The sequence below is a fragment of the Euprymna scolopes genome, chromosome 17 (genome assembly GCF_053919585.1).
Source record: "Euprymna scolopes isolate OS-2025 chromosome 17, ASM5391958v1, whole genome shotgun sequence".
NCBI classification, from domain to species: domain Eukaryota; kingdom Metazoa; phylum Mollusca; class Cephalopoda; order Sepiida; family Sepiolidae; genus Euprymna; species Euprymna scolopes.
Window position 1 is genome coordinate 106,772,923 of NC_136498.1, and position 16,249 is coordinate 106,789,171.

The following is a 16,249-nucleotide window of genomic DNA, read 5'->3' on the forward strand; positions in this document are numbered from 1 at the left end:
TGGAGAAAACTTGATTACCTACTGGAGAGAACTTGAATGGGTACTAGAGAGAACTTGAATGGGTACTAGAGAGAAAGAAGGCCTAAACGCGAGAACTTGAATGCCTACTAGACACTATAGGTGAGTGTATAAAGCCTTTCCGTACGGGGGGTTTTCAGGACAACCTGGCATGACGACACTTTTCCCTAGGACACAAACAAGATTTCCTCGGTATAGCTAACCAAAACCGGCTTTTATAAGGAACGGCGCACCTTCTCCAAGTGATGTTACTGTTATGGAGAGGTGCCCGGGCAGTCAACGAACACAGTAAGTCAATCCCAGTAATAAGGTGACCTCTAATAGAGCTATGGAGAGGTGTCCGGGCAATCCCAGGAATAAGGTGACCTGTAATAGTGTTACGGAGGTGTGTCAGGGCAATCAAAAGAACACAATGAGAAATCCCGGGATTTAAAGCGATCTATATCCGTGGTGCCTGAAATGCGTCAATATTACCTCAATCGGCCAGGAAAGCTAACCGATATTAAAATGGGTTAGACCAAAACCAGCAAAAGGTACAATAAACAAAAGCTGGTGAAAATAAGGTAATCAGGGCAATCGACACGGGAACTCTGACCCAGAGAGTTGCAAAACAATAAATCAAGCTGACGAGAAAAAGGTCAACAAGTCAAAGTGATATAAATAAAAAGAGTAGGGAGAAAAGAGAGGCGAGAGACCCAAAACGGAGAATACAGGTCGAGACAGTTCTGCAAAGCCAATGATTAGTTATCTTGAAATCTATTTGTCTTAATATCGCAAACATAGGTGTATTGCAAACATGTTTTTTCCTTATTTCAGCTTTGACTTAAACTCTGAGCATTTTAATCGTACTTACTTGTATTAACATATATTGTAGTTTTTTGTTTTTGTTTTTAAGTTATCACTTTTATTATAAACTAGCAGTATAGCCCGATTTTGTTCGGGGGTTGATTTAATGCCATTTTTACGCTTATTGTCTGCATCTTTGGTAAATTCAATATATTTCTTTTTGTAATCCTAAAATTATTTTAGTAAAGTTTGGTTATATCGACACCTTACTGATCAATGTAGCTTCCACGTGGTGAATGCAACGTGCCACCAATAATCTAATTTCTCTGATTTGTCCCCTTAGCATCTCTTCTTCCAACTCCAAACCAAATACTATGGTAAGGTTTTGGGAGCCATGATGTCTATAACTTTATTCGAAAGAAACCACAGAATCAACACCGACTATCTATTCGATTTAAGACTTTATGTCGTTGTAGCTGTATAGTTCTACAATTAGTAAACTATGGCAAACAATTCCTTACCTTATGCTGCCGGGCATACTACTTGTGCTTTGTTGTTGGGGCCTATGTGTTGTTAAACTGACATCTAAGAAACTTCTGAATCACATTTTCACTAAATATGTGTGTAGACTGTTTTGCAATTTCTTCAGGATCAGTTGTTTGTTCAATGGACGTTCAAAAACAGAAAAATAATTTACTGTTGTACTGCTAAAATTTTATTCGACAGCCAACACAAAATTGCAAACGCTACACAGAATATTCCGCGCTTCAATCTTGTGAGAATTCGTCAGGCTTATCCATATATTATATCATATATTAAATAAATCATTAGTCTTACTTGTAGTATTCCGAATTTGACTAGGTTTATATAATTCCGTAATCGTTCATATACCAATAAATTTTAAGCCAAAAAAGATTACTTAAACTGTAAGCTACAAAATTATCATATTTCATAATTGAGCATTCATATATTGTTTTAACAAAAACAAAGACATCAAAGAATGGGTTGATAGCAACAAATAGGATATTTCATCGTTAGTTACAATTGTTTCAAAACTATTCGGACAAATTCAAACATTATGTCGTTTGAAAATTTTCACAGGAACAGCCTTTCTTCAGACTTATTGAATAAAAACACTTTACAACATTATGGAAACCATTTCCCTTATGAGGAAAGAAAACAAACGAAACTATTTTACCTATATCTCATACTTGCAAAGTTTCAATTTTCAAACGACAATATATATATATATATATATATATATATATATATATATATATATATATATATATATATATATATATATATATATATGAATGTGTTATTATATATGTTTGATTCCAGCTGAATAAGGGAAATTAGAATAGAGGTGAGGAGCTATTTACCCGTGTGATTTTCACCACAGAATTGTTCAATAGTTTCATAATATGATCGGCACGGCTTGTAGGCCTGGCGTCGGGCGCTGTTCATTTGAAAGTGCATGTCCAAATGTCTGCCTATCTCACCGACTTTGAAACGGTTGCCGCAGTTTGAGCACTGTTTGCCGCTGCACATGATGTCCACGAGATTTTGGTTAAACCTGGGTTAGAATAAAGTAGACAGTCCTCGCAATTACAAATAATTTTGAGAATTACTAACATTATTACTAATATTGTACGTTTTTTTTCCATTATATTATATACTACCAGGGCTACCCGACGTTGCTCGGGGTCATAAACGTAAACAAAATAAGGTGTTTATTCGTATCACGGTTCTTCACTCTGGCTAGAAGGAGCAAATCGTATTTTAGTCCATGTACATATCTTAACGGTGCTTTTGCAGAAAACGGACTGCGATATTTTTTAGGTAGGATTATCAGATTACATTCAGTTCTCATGGCATGATTTGTTTATTATTATTGAGAGTACAGATTATTTACAAAGCTCCTTTCGCTTCCAAAAAGTGTTTACATATGTTTGTGTATGTGCTCTAATCGCGACGCAAATAAATTAAATTAGAAATAAAAAAGAAGAAACCGAAACACAAATGAATTGATAACTAAAAAATAGAAAGTGAAGAAGAAGAAGAAGAAGAAGAAGAAGAAGAAGAAGAAGATGACGAAATGTTATCACGGTCTCAGATGTTACAGAAACTTAGTTAGATGCTCAACTGAACACACGCATACAAACACACGCATGCACAAACTAAAATAAACACTATTTGCGAAGGAAAATACGTGCAGTGAGAGAGAGAGAGAGAGAGAAAGGGGGAAGAGTAACTCCTTTGTAGACACTATACGATGTGCAAACTATCTATCGATCTATGTGACTTTGTCCATCATTTTTTCCTCTTTCTCTTTCTCTCTCTCTCTCTTTCTCTCTGTGTCCCCGTCTCCCTTTCTCTCTCATTTCGTATACATATATAATTTTATTTATCTCCTTGCCAAGAGGTTAGAAACAAAATTTGATTTTTGAGAGGCTAGCTTACTTTAATGAATGCACTTTAGCCTACCTAAAATGCATGAGCAGATCCATCGCTTTTCCACACGCTTCGGGTGATTACTGGGCGGGTAGACTCCGTAGAACTGAAGAAAACGGCCGTCCTACAACTACAAAGCCACTATTAGATTTATTTGTATTGTATGCAAGCACACACACACAATACACACACACACACACACACGCACAAAGGAGACTGTTCCAATGAATTGTTTGTTTTAAATGTTCTAGAAGAAATCATAATGCTAAATTTTGCGAAAAACAATAGGTAAACTGGAGTACAAAAACAAATAAAGAGAACAGAATGCCAATCTGTATGGTAAAAAACTCAATCGTAAGGGCAGTGTAATGTTTTTTCTTGCTGTTTTGTCGAGGACGACGGAAGAGATTCCTATAGTGGGAAGCGTGTTTTAAACTTTGTAAAAGAAAGCAAGTAAACTGGTTATTGATCGTTCGTTTTATGATTTTCTCTCTCTTGTATTTTTCGATCTGAAATGACTGAAATGACCTATGCATTAAATTGACTTGATGCCGGGCGACATATGTGTCTAAACAACGCCATATTTTAATATTAGTAACCGTTCGTTTATAAAGTGAAGAACTGGCTTTCTGAATATAAGAATTATCAGAGCTCAGCCAATCAGAATGAACGAACTTTGAAGGGGAGGCTTTATTATTTATGAAGCGGATATTATCAAGACTACGTAAGATCTATGTATGTATGAACCAGTTACGGTCGCTTACATCACACAATCTGTGGATCGTGTAGAATTCCTCCCGGTGACTACTGGTATATATATATATTATATACTCTTTATCCTACTTTCTTTTTACATCTTTGTTTAATTGTTGAACCTGTTTATAAAAAGTGTATATTCACTTCATTTTATCAGTGTCGTTGTTGTTTACTGATATTTTCTCTGACAAAAAAGCCATATCTGGAAGCGGATTACTATTATTATAATTTTCATCTGATTATGTAAAATTATTTTTTATATGTAATGAATATTTAGTACTGTTACTTTGTTAGCCAATCGGAAAACACCGGAAATCATAACATGATCGATTAGTATGATTGAAATTAAATAGTCGATTATTATTGTTGGTAAAAGTATAATTGTAAAATAGAAATATTTTTAAAATGTGGAAAGTTATGTTAAGTTGAAATATTTACATTTAATAATTGTCAGGAATGTAAACTTGATGTTAATATGAAACGTGGAATTAAGGCTAACCGTAATATAAGCAAAAATACGTGACAAAATACCCAGCAAAGATCTTTAGGCTACATGTAGTGATCACGTAATGCAAAAATATAGATTTTGAAATGTAGATGTGGGGGATCAGTTTCGATACGCAACGCGTTAAAGACGGACGGGTTTTTTATGACGGGACGCCCATGGAAGTCAGAAAATGGCGACTTAGAAAAATGTAATTTTATACAAATCGTGCCAACTCTGGAAAAGAACCCAGCAAAGAATAAATGATAATCTGAAAATATAATTTTCCTCTGAGCATTTTCACTTTTGGAGAGGAGCACCTTCAATTTGAGGACGCATCGAAGAGACGCAGGGAAAGAAGATGTGAGGTATGTTTTTGCTGGTGTTCCAACCGACAGCGATTTCTATAAACTGTTAAATTATGTATGCACACATCAACACCCAACAGACGAATCAAATATCAGAACGTTGGTACTCCTAACTTAAAAGAGACTCATTATAGAAACACACATCTGTTTAATAGATATCCGTATATATATATATATATATATATATATATATATATATATATATATATATATATATATATATATACTCGCTATACGGCTACGATGGTTAATTTAGATTTATACTTGCGTAATATTTGCGTAAAAAGGTTATAGTAAACACAAAACTCTTTCTATATATATTTATGCATGCGTATAATATTTTTATTAAAAAAGTTTTGCTTACTAAACTCCTCTGTCATTTTTTGGTCTACAGATATTAAACTTAATATATAGGGTATTTGAATCCATGCGAAACTTGATATTTGAGTTTTAGCCAGAGAAACTCCGTGCAAAATGTGAAAATTAAAAAAAAATGAAATTTGCCAGCTAAAGGTCGAGCGACGGAATTAAGAATATGCACTTAGCGTAACGTAATAGCTATTAATTCATGTTTTAATTTTTTGCTTTGCAGTAACCATATTTTCATAGTACTGCCGTTAACGTCAAAGGAAAAAATAAATCGTAAGCTAAACGTTCTGGTTTCGATTCTCCCTGGTGGCGCGCGAGCCATTTTTTTTAAAACTTTTTAAATCATTACTATATATTGCGTCCAATATAATATAATAATAGATACGAAATCTGCATTAATGAAAATATATTTAAGCGTAGTTTAAAACAGCGGCAATGCCGGGCGGTCTGCTAGTATATAGTATAAAAATGCATTTTAAAACAATTGAAACTAATTTGACTCCATTATAATTATTCATATTAAATTATTCTATTATTTCATACCCCATTTTTTATTCATTTATTTTTTTTTACATGGAGGTTACCACTTATCAAGGCCCGGAGGCCACTCAGGGATAATGGATGTTCGTATCTAATAAATGGATGTTCATGAATAATGGATGTTCGTATCTAATAAATGGATGTTCATGAATAATGGATGTTCGTATCTAATAAATGGATGCCCATGAATAATGGCTGTTCGTATCTAATAAATGGATGTTCATGAATAATGGATGTTCGTATCTAATAAATGGATGTCCATGAATAATGGATGTTCGTATCTAATAAATGGATGTTCCTGAATAATGGATGTTCGTATCTAATAAATGGATGTTCATGAATAATGGATGTTCGTATCTAATAAATGGATGCCCATGAATAATAGATGTCCATGTCTAATTGATGGATGTTCGTGTCTAATCGAATGTCCGTGTTTATGGATGCCCGTGTCTAATAAATGGATGTCCGTGTCTAATAAATGGATGTCTATGAATAATGGATGTCCATGTCTAATAAATGGATGTCAATGTCTAATCGAATGTCCGTGTTTATGGATGCCCGTGTCTAATAAACAGATTCCCATGAATAATGGATGTCCGTGTCTAATAAACAGATGCCCATGAATAATGGATGTCCGTGTCTAATAAACAGATGCCCATGAATAATGGATGTCCGTGTCTAATAGATGGATGTCCGTGTCTAATCGAATATCCGTGTTTATAGATGTCCGTGTCTAATAAATGGATGTCCATGAATAATGGATATCCTGTCTAAGAGATGGATGTCCGTGTTTTATGCATGTCCTGTATAATAGATGGATGTCCGTGTCTAATGGATGTCCGTGTCTGCTAGATGGAAGTCCGTGTCTACAACATGGATTTCCGTGTCTAATGGATGTCCGTGTCTGCTAGATGGAAGTCCGTGTCTAATTCATGTATAATGAACATAGACACTTCATACCACAATTTCATTTTTCACGAAATTTTATTCAAGACAAGTTTCGTATACGTATTATTTGGATTCATCGAACTACTCTTATTTAGAGTGTTACTTGCACAACGTTTCGGTCGATGTAACCTCCGACCTCCTTTAGGTGTGTCTTGTCGAACTCGAGAACGTTTCTTTGTCCGCAAGGACCCGTGTCGTAGTGATTAGATTACTTGGAAAAAACCAATTGTAACAGTGACCTTCTTCTGGAAGTTTCAATTCTCAGTATCGACGATTGAAAAATACAATTGCGAGTTACTCATGTCTGACGGAACAAGAGCATGCTACCCCCGCGAAGTAAATAAAGGTTCCGTTCGACATTCCGTCCAAATTCCCGAGCTCGACAGAAACATTTCGGGGGTTTACATAAATGATACTCAAGATGAGAACAGTAATACAATGAATCCAAATAATACGAATAACCAATCCTCATCTCAAAAATTCAGAAACGTAAATTTCATATAGGGCCTCGTTTTCATTTGCATCCCAATACAGAGTGAAAGAGAGAACAAATGTGGTATAATACATTTAACTTACAATTTTAGATAGGCTTTGTTTAACTTGGGCATCATCAAACGGTTGTTTTTCTCAGAAATGTGTGGAATTTGTTGGGAAGAAATCTCCCAGTTATTTTTCTCCGTGGAGCATTCGCCGTGTAAGGAAGGCGGAAATAATCCACCATATGCCTCCTTTTATAAGAGAATGAAAAAAAAAAGAAGTCATTACAAGATGATTCGGTCAATGTGTACAATGACTAGAAATGTTTCATATGCTAAGAACTAAGTGTTGAAGAGCCCCATCTTTCATATGAAAATAAAATCTTCAATAATGGCCCAAGTACTAATAATTGGTTAGATTTCATTTCCCAACATAGTGAGGTACCTTCGCCCTGTGCTATTGTTGCTCGTGATGGAAGATGGATGGTTATTCTCTGGAAGATGGATGGGTCGCTACATTTCACCGTACGGCTTTTTGTTTCTCTTGTGTTGGCTGACAGAGCAAGTCTATTCAATCAAAGCAAGAAGTTAAGAAGAATTGTACATCTATAAAGCCACCATTCGCCCATGTATGGAGTATTACTGTCACATTTGGGCTAGTGCATCTGCTACTTGTCTCTCACTCCTGGACAGGGTAGAAAAGAGAGTCGCCAACCTGATAGGTCCTGAACTGTCATCTAAGCTTCAATCTCTGTCCCATCGACGAGATGTTGCATCCCTCTGCCTGTTCTACTAGTATTTTAATAGTGAATTCTTCGACGAACTACAAGCCATTGTACCCCCATGACGTAAATACCTCCGACAAATCCGACAAGCAGAAAAGTCCCACCCCTTCACAGTAGATATCACTAGATGTAAGAAAGCCTTCTATTCCAATAGTTTCTTCACCAGAACTGCTAGGCTTTGGAACTCCTTTCCGGGATTCTGCTTTTCCAACTGTACTGACATGCAGAAGTTCAAGTGTAATGTGAACAGACATATTGCTGCTTATCTCCTGTCATAATATCCCTGCAACTTATGTCCCCAATAGTACTACATCAAAGCGGCACTGTGCCTGGTTTGGGGGTAAAAATTGAATTTAATATATATATATATATATATATATATATATATATATGTATATATATAATTTTTTTTACTATAATAATTAAACACCTACAGACACTAGTGTTTAATCATTTCGGGAATCTTCAGTCCAGGGTGTCACGATTAACACCAGTCGAACGATTCGAACCCCGCAACACGAGACATCTCTGGCTCGATTAGCGAAAACCGTATCAATTCGGCTACCATTAACCGCGTGAAATAACGTTGAATTTAAACATTTTAATTTTAAATGTTCATTTACGTCAGTCAGACAGTGATCTAATCGTTATACGATGATCTATGCATAAGAGCTAAATTGACCGACATTAATTCAACTGAAAGTGCTCAACGATAAGAAACGGATTTCTTAAAGGGGCTGTCATAATTATTTTTTTACTATAATAATTAAACACACACATATATATATATATGTATATATGTGTGTGTGTGTGTAGTGTCAGAGAGAGAGAGAGAGAGAGAGAGAGAGAGAGAGAGAGAGAGGGGAATTAACAATATTAATACTTCTTCTTTACCTGAGTGTAAGGTGTTTGATACACGGGATTGGCAACTTTATTCGTTTCACTTTGAGCTGTGTGCAGAAATGCTGGGAAATGATGGATGTTTTCACAGCGATCTGTTTTTAATTATGAGATAAAAGCGTATTGCATTATTTCTAATTGCATTTACGAAAGAAACGTATTTGTAAATAGGACTAATGGGGTGAAATGTTAATTGCATAAAAACACTTTAAAATACTTATAACTCAATGTAGATGTCTTTTGTAAATAATTATGGAAATTAGAGTTTTGTTTTCTGTATTTTTCGTTAACATACTCAGTGTATCTGAAATAAGTGATGGTGATCTACCTTAATCTGTCATTCGATGGCCACGTTTTAACACTCAACAATGATTACGTTTGCTATGACGAAACCGGAAACAATCTCTAGCAGCATACTACTTCTGGCCAGGTTTTTCCTTTGGCATCAAATGAACAAAGTATGGACCATTTTTTGAGTTGAGTGTTATAGCGATCAAAAGCTAGAGGGGAAATAACACTGATAAAATCTTTCTCTTTTTACCTAAACTGTAAATTTTTTTTTAACATGAGAGATGACTATTATGTATATGTAATGTACACTGAAAAATATAGCATCGTTAAATCCCAATAACTTTGTGTTATCATCATTATATCATATGAATCCAAATATTTTATTGTCGGCATTGGTTTTCCCGATATTTTTCTAGTCAAAATTCTTTCTAGAAAGACATTGGATACTAATAGGAGGGACCATGTTAAGATTGCCAACATCTTAAGTGAAAGTGATGTTGTTATTATGTATCAGTTATAGCGATCAAAAGCTAGAGGGGAAATAACTCTAATAAAGGAAGTAAGAGTTATTGCCCTTATATAGATGAAAAGAAAAAGACTAGAGAGTTCCAGAGAGAATAGACAAAATGGTGGCTGCGCTAACACATGCATATCATGCTGTAAATATGATTTGTGCTTCGACTGTAATAAATAGTATTTAACCTAAAATGATATTGTTTACTTTTCATTCAAATATTCAATAATTCCGACAACCCATTTCTCCGGACACAACAATGAGAATTAGTTGTTCACATTTTTTTTTGTTGGATTCTGCTGACTACTGTTCTTATCTTAAGTGGGGTTTATTTTTTCGCAACGTTTCGGTCGATGTAACTTCCGACTTTCTTCAGGTGTATCTTGTCAACGTCGGACATCTTTTTATAACACTCTTCTTAAAGTTGACGTCTCAATCCTCAGCGCAGGCGACACTGAAAACACAATTGAAGATTAAATATTACTTCTACCCAGTTATGACAGGCGAGACGAGAGTATGTTACCGAAGTAGATTAAGTAAAAGGCTTTCGTTTCAAGATTCCCGAATCCAACACAAAGATTTCCGATTTCGAACAGATACACATGAAAAACGTCCGAGGTTACATCGGCCGAAACGTTGTAAAAATAACACTCAACATTTTAACGATTTGTTCCCTGTTGAGGAAGGTATCTGCCTAGGACTGTGCAGTTCGAGGAGGTTCATCCGCCTAAAATTTATATACTCCTTTTAAGAGGAGGTATCTGTAGAAAATGTATAAGGAAAATCCTTTAAAATTACTGCGCCCTCTGTAGATGTATAAGGAAAATCCTTTAAAAGTACTGCGCCCTCTGTAGATGTGTAATGTTGCAGCAACGTAAAGCAATTCAATAACCAGTAAACACCGGTTCTGCACGGAATCCAACTAGCAAGGTACCTAGACGGACGCGAACGGTTACTCAGAACGGACCCAACAATCGGTTACTCAGAACGGTCCCAACAACGGTAAGATATGCTCACACCCACACGGCACGAGAAGTAACAGCAACACGATTCCCGACCAAGTCAATCATCGCTCTCCCCACGTCTTTAAATCACCCGTTTTTATGGACGTTGCAGGCCGGCTAAATTTGCATATTGCGAGAATTCATGTGACTTTGCGAGATATCATCCTTTACAAAAGACGGCGGCCGCCATCTTGATCTTTCTTTCTTTATTTTCGGTCGGCGACGCCGAGCCAGCCCCGAGGAAAGTCTTTCCTTTTCGTCCGTCTCTCTTACGCACCCACACAACACACAAACACGCGGGCGCTTGTCTCCTGGATGCACATTACAGTATCTTCTAATTACTCGCCTAATGAACCCCAACTGCGAAATTCTGACAGGGCTTCCATTTCTCATCAGAGGAAAGACATTAGCAAATGGATATAAACACGAAGCTATGAATTTGCTGGTATTGGAATTAATTGAAACAGCGTTAGATGCAAACTAGTCATGAATACAAAACAAAACATTATTGTGTTCATAAAATGGGGGACAATTTTTAAAAATAAAATTAAAAGTCAAGGAATAAAAATACAGATCTTAATATATGGAGAGGTTAAATTATATATATATATATATATATATATATATATATATATATATATATATATATATATGTATAAAATATATATGGCGATTAAGCTACACTGAATATTCGGCGTTTCATCCACTCTAGGACTCCTCAGGCTTATGCGCGAATTCTGTTGTTGTTTATCGTTTTTATATAAAAACGATATAAAAACGATAAACAACCACAGAATTCGCACATAAGCCTGAGGAGTCCTAGAGTGGATGAAACGCCGAATATTCAGTGTAGCTTAATCGCCATATATATATTATAAATTACTAACTAGCTCTACCTACGTATTGAGCACTTTTGAAGTAAATACTTAAAGTTTATGCATAAATCTATACTTTCGTATATTGATTTTATGTGAGTAAATTAAGTAGCTATATATATATATATATATATATATATATATATATATATATATATATATATATATATATTAAAACTTACTGTTTTGTATTGGTGTGATTGCCGTCATGTGCGTAGAAAGCTCACTGCTGCTTGTCGGTTGAATTTCTCCGAGTCGGTTGACAATTCTTGGAAATCTCGATTCGTTTGGCATGATAACACTCGACTTGAAAATAAGATTTCGTTTTTTCTTTCAAAGCTTTGAAATCAAATAACAGAATTATTTAAAATACGCATTCGAAGATATTTTAACTTTTAACATGATCGAACTATTTCAGAAATGAATAGATCGAACTATTTCAGAAATAAATAGACTCATTCGGATGAGTAAATAAATAAGTTACAACTAAGCCTTGATACTTGTACAGTTTAATTAAGACATTAAAAAATGACAATATCGAAAAAAGGTTATATTGTACGTATCCGAAAAAAAAATTCATTTAATTTGATCCAAGTAATTTTTTTTACAGCAGAAAAACACGTTTTTATGAGAGCGCATTGAAATCAGCCATTATGGAAATTTAAGAATACGCCACGGGGAGATAACCCCATGTAAAGCGCCAACACTCCCTCCCTATATTTATTAATAGCTTTTCCTCCTAAAAATCGAACCTTTTCCTCGGTATCATAGCAAATTGTTTTGTCCCTGTAAAAAAACAAAAAAAAACAAAAAAAAAAAAACTATTTGATGAAATTAAGTGAATTTTTTTCGGCGAACTTCATTCCATAACGGATACGTGCAATATAACCTTTTTTCAATATTTTAATTTTTTAATGTCTTGGTTACACTGTACAAGTTCCAAGCCTTCTTAGCAGTTATTAACGGAAGTTATGAACGTAAAATCTAACGTAAACTTTCTGTAGTATATTTTTGTTGATGGACTTTTAATTGTTAATTACACCAATGCGTTTGTTTTGGTGGTTATCATTCGTTCGAGTCCAGAACTCTAGCGATAAAGATTCACTACATATATCTCATCATACTGATATTGAAGATTTATTTTGGTTTGGTTGGTTTTTGTTTTACGGCATATTAACCCTTTTCGGGTTATTTAATGCCGAATCCAAAGATTCAAGAAAAAAAATTTTAATAGAATATATTTGTTGTTTTCACGTCGGTTTCTATTTAACCCATAGTTGGGACCCTAACAGGTACTACAACTCTGGGTCAGAGCGGACCTGGGAGCAATGGTAGTTAAAGGGTGGCTCCACACTCCCCAAGGCCCGCCAGCTGGGGCCTTACCACTGGATATAGTTTAAGGTCATATCCAGGACCCCCATTGAGGGACTTTTACCCTCTGCAGGGGGGCAGTCAGCGTATTCTAATGCCCCACCGACAGGGCCAGAAGATTTATTTGATCACAACCAAGGCGACCCGGCATTTTCCAGGTCAAAAGTGTTATATATTCCTATTAAAACTTTTATCTCTCTGTTATATGGGCTGTCCAAAAAGTCACTGATGGGTTTTGAACTTGAATAGATTCTTTATTTTTTTGTTGATATCTTTCTCTAATTTTAACACAATTTGACTAATACATTGAAAAATCTTTCTGTTAAAAAATGTAAAATTCAAACACTCTCCATTTATGAAAAATAATGCCCTTTTAATGTTGCTCATTTTCAAATTCGTATACTATCTCTTAACGACAACGAATAATTACTGCCTTTCATAGTTGTCGTTTTGTCACCACGTTTTTGGCCAACTAATCCTCTGACATGCTTTGGGTAGGATTGAAACGCTGTCTTCAGACAATGCTCACCTGGAAGCGTAGAGACACAACGCCTCTATCCACTGCGCCACCGGTGAAGCAATAACAACAATAATTATGAAAGGCAGTAATTGCTGGGGATACAGTAACAAGACTCAGCATTTTAATCCCGTCGCAATTAATTACCTGACGAAGGCCAGCGGATGAGTTGGCCGAAACATGGTGAAACAAGAGAAATAACTATGAAGATGAGGATAGTAGTCTGTAAAAAAAATGAAGCCTCATCTCAAATTATTCTAAAAAAAAAAATAATAATATATATTTATTTTGTTTGTTTATTATTTATTTATTTTGGCAAAAGAAAACTTTAAAAGGTTTGTGCACCTCTAGACATATCTGTTGCTTACTGACGAATCTAACGGCATATGTAATGCATTTTATTTTTTTTTGGGGGGGGGCGGTTGATTTCGTATTTCGATACAAAAACTACTTCGGCCGTCTGCAGTTTTTTTTTTCAAGCAATTATAAATCTATAATGCTATTAATCCCCATGCTACCATGTAACATTTGGCTTTTTGTGTTTTCTTTTTACTTAGGGGTCATTGATTATTAAGGCCCGAAGGCTACTCGAGGATAAGGATTAATGAATGTCAAGTGGTAATGAAGTAATTGTTAATGATGTAAAATGAGTGGAATTTGTTTATTTATGAGAACGACCTAACAGTAACTTGTCTACATTTGAAGTCTACTATGTTGTATTTAGCCGGGAAGCATGCCCGCGGAACAGTGTTCCAATTGTTTATTTTCTCTTCCGATATTTATCCAAAAGTCGCCTGCTCATTGTTCGGCGTCTTACGTTAAATTACACGCAAACCCCAGTCATGTTCCGGGTAAAGACAAGCGGGCACTTAGATACGTCCGGTTACAAATCTGCACAAATACCTCTGCTGCCAATCTCAAAGTGTTGAATAGGAAAAACGTCTACGCTATAAGCACACCCAATTACTGGATTCAGAGACTATCAAGTGGGTGAAAATGTCAACAATTTGATTATGTATTTTTTTATGGAAATATCTCCAGACAAGACATAAAGCCACTTGTAAGACGCTAACAAAATCAAACGATAATTATCCTAAAGACAGGATATGTCTATTGTCTTTAGTCTTGAATACGTCAAGTGTATAAGGTAGAAGAAAAACGGTCGGGAGGAAAATAATTCCGCAAACCTACAGTTCTTGGAGAGAAGCTACTGGAATAAGAATCTGTATTATAATGAGGTCTCAAAACACCGAATTGATGGAGATCACTAGACCAACGAATCAAACGGCCTGGAACAAAAGAAGCAGGGAATATTCAAGCGAAGAGCACTGAAAATCTGGGAAGACTTGTTGTCACTCAGACTCCAGGGAACACCACAGGTTATTGTCAGTTAGCGATCGTTGGTGATGTCCTGTGCGAGGACACCTAGTGAGTAAATACTACTACTACTACTACTACTACTACTAATAATAATAATAATAATAATAATAATAATAATAATAATAATAATAAAACGATTTGTTTTTAGGCGTGTAAACAATCCTGAAGAACATAGTATTTATAAAGGAGATTGAGACTAGCAGCATCATGTCCGAGAGAGAGAGAGAGAGGGGGGGAGAGGGGAGTAAGGTAGAGAGAGAGAATGAGCCAATGAAATTACAGACTCCTAGTGAGTAACTACTACTACTACTACTAATAATAATAATAATAATAATAATGATAATAATAATAGAAAAAGAAGAATAAAATGTCTTAGTTTTAGGCGTGCAATCATTCCTGAATATCATATGCGATAATAGTATTTATAAAGAAGACTGAGACTAACTACATCACGTCTGTGAGAGAGAGAATGCGTGAGCCAATGAAATTATAGACTCCCAGTGAGCCACTGCTGCTGCTGCTACTACTACTACTACTACTACTACTACTACTAATAATAATAATAATAATAATAATAATAATAAACCGTCTTATTTTAGGCGTGCAAACAATCCTGACAAACACATGCGATAGTAGTCTTTATAAGGAAGACTGAGGCTAGAAACATCACGTCTGTGTCTGTGTGTGTGTGTGTGTGTGAGAGAGAGAGAGAGAGAGAGAGAGAGAGAGAGAGAGAGAGAGAAAGGGAATGAACTTACAGATGTTGTTTTGCGTGCTATGAAGACCAACCAAATGTAATTATAAAATATAAGTAAAACATTTTCTAACTAAAAAAAACTATTTGAAGCAAAATCGAAAAAACATTAATAACAATTACCTTTTAATGGTTACACCGAAACATAATTGGTCATGTTCATTTCAAAAGCACCTCATCTATACATAAAAAAATGCTCATCTAGATTAACATTATTGAAGCTCATAAAAAGGTTCATCGATCAAACACGGCGTATTTGTGATGTCATTCGTAATTTACTTGATTCGAAGATATATTGTGACGTCAGAAACATGAACGAACTTTTTTTATTATTATACAGAGCTTTGATCATTGTGAGTAGGAAATGACCGTGCGTGTTTCTGGGTGGTTCAAGGGGTGCCATACTCTCTTGGTCTTTCGAGTAGAGTAAGTTTACTACTTACCGCCTGAGGCGCTCCTTACCGGAAATGCCGATTGGGCTGTCCAGGCAATTTTTTAAAGGCCAGAATGTTCTTCCCTTCACGGGCTTGACGTTCTTCGGCTTTCTGATGTTTTTGCTATTTATTTCTATTGTTAAATCGTTACAGGAAAAACAGGGTTACCGATGGTCACGACTTATTGTTCAGTTAAAAATCGATTCCCCCCCCCAAGGCAGA

At 35.4% G+C, this 16,249-nt stretch overlaps 1 protein-coding gene across 2 annotated transcripts in view; it reads right to left on the reverse strand.

The window, feature by feature from the left end:
• Positions 1-15,901, reverse strand: part of LOC145297083 (pre-mRNA cleavage complex 2 protein Pcf11-like) — a 27,656-nt gene extending 11,755 nt beyond the window's left edge. The window contains exons 1-5 of one of the 2 annotated variants that reach the window (XM_080143311.1): positions 15,717-15,901; positions 11,754-11,877; positions 8,882-8,982; positions 7,303-7,454; positions 2,190-2,383 (exon numbers count right to left, since the gene is read on the reverse strand). In XM_080143311.1, coding sequence (XP_079999437.1) covers positions 2,190-2,383; positions 7,303-7,454; positions 8,882-8,982; positions 11,754-11,865 — 559 coding nt within the window. In that variant the 5' untranslated portion in view covers positions 11,866-11,877; positions 15,717-15,901. Of the gene's footprint in view, positions 1-2,189; positions 2,384-7,302; positions 7,455-8,881; positions 8,983-11,753; positions 11,911-15,716 lie in introns of both variants that reach the window. The other variant, XM_080143310.1, reaches the window with a different exon arrangement.
• Between the last annotated feature and the right edge of the window lie 348 nt (positions 15,902-16,249).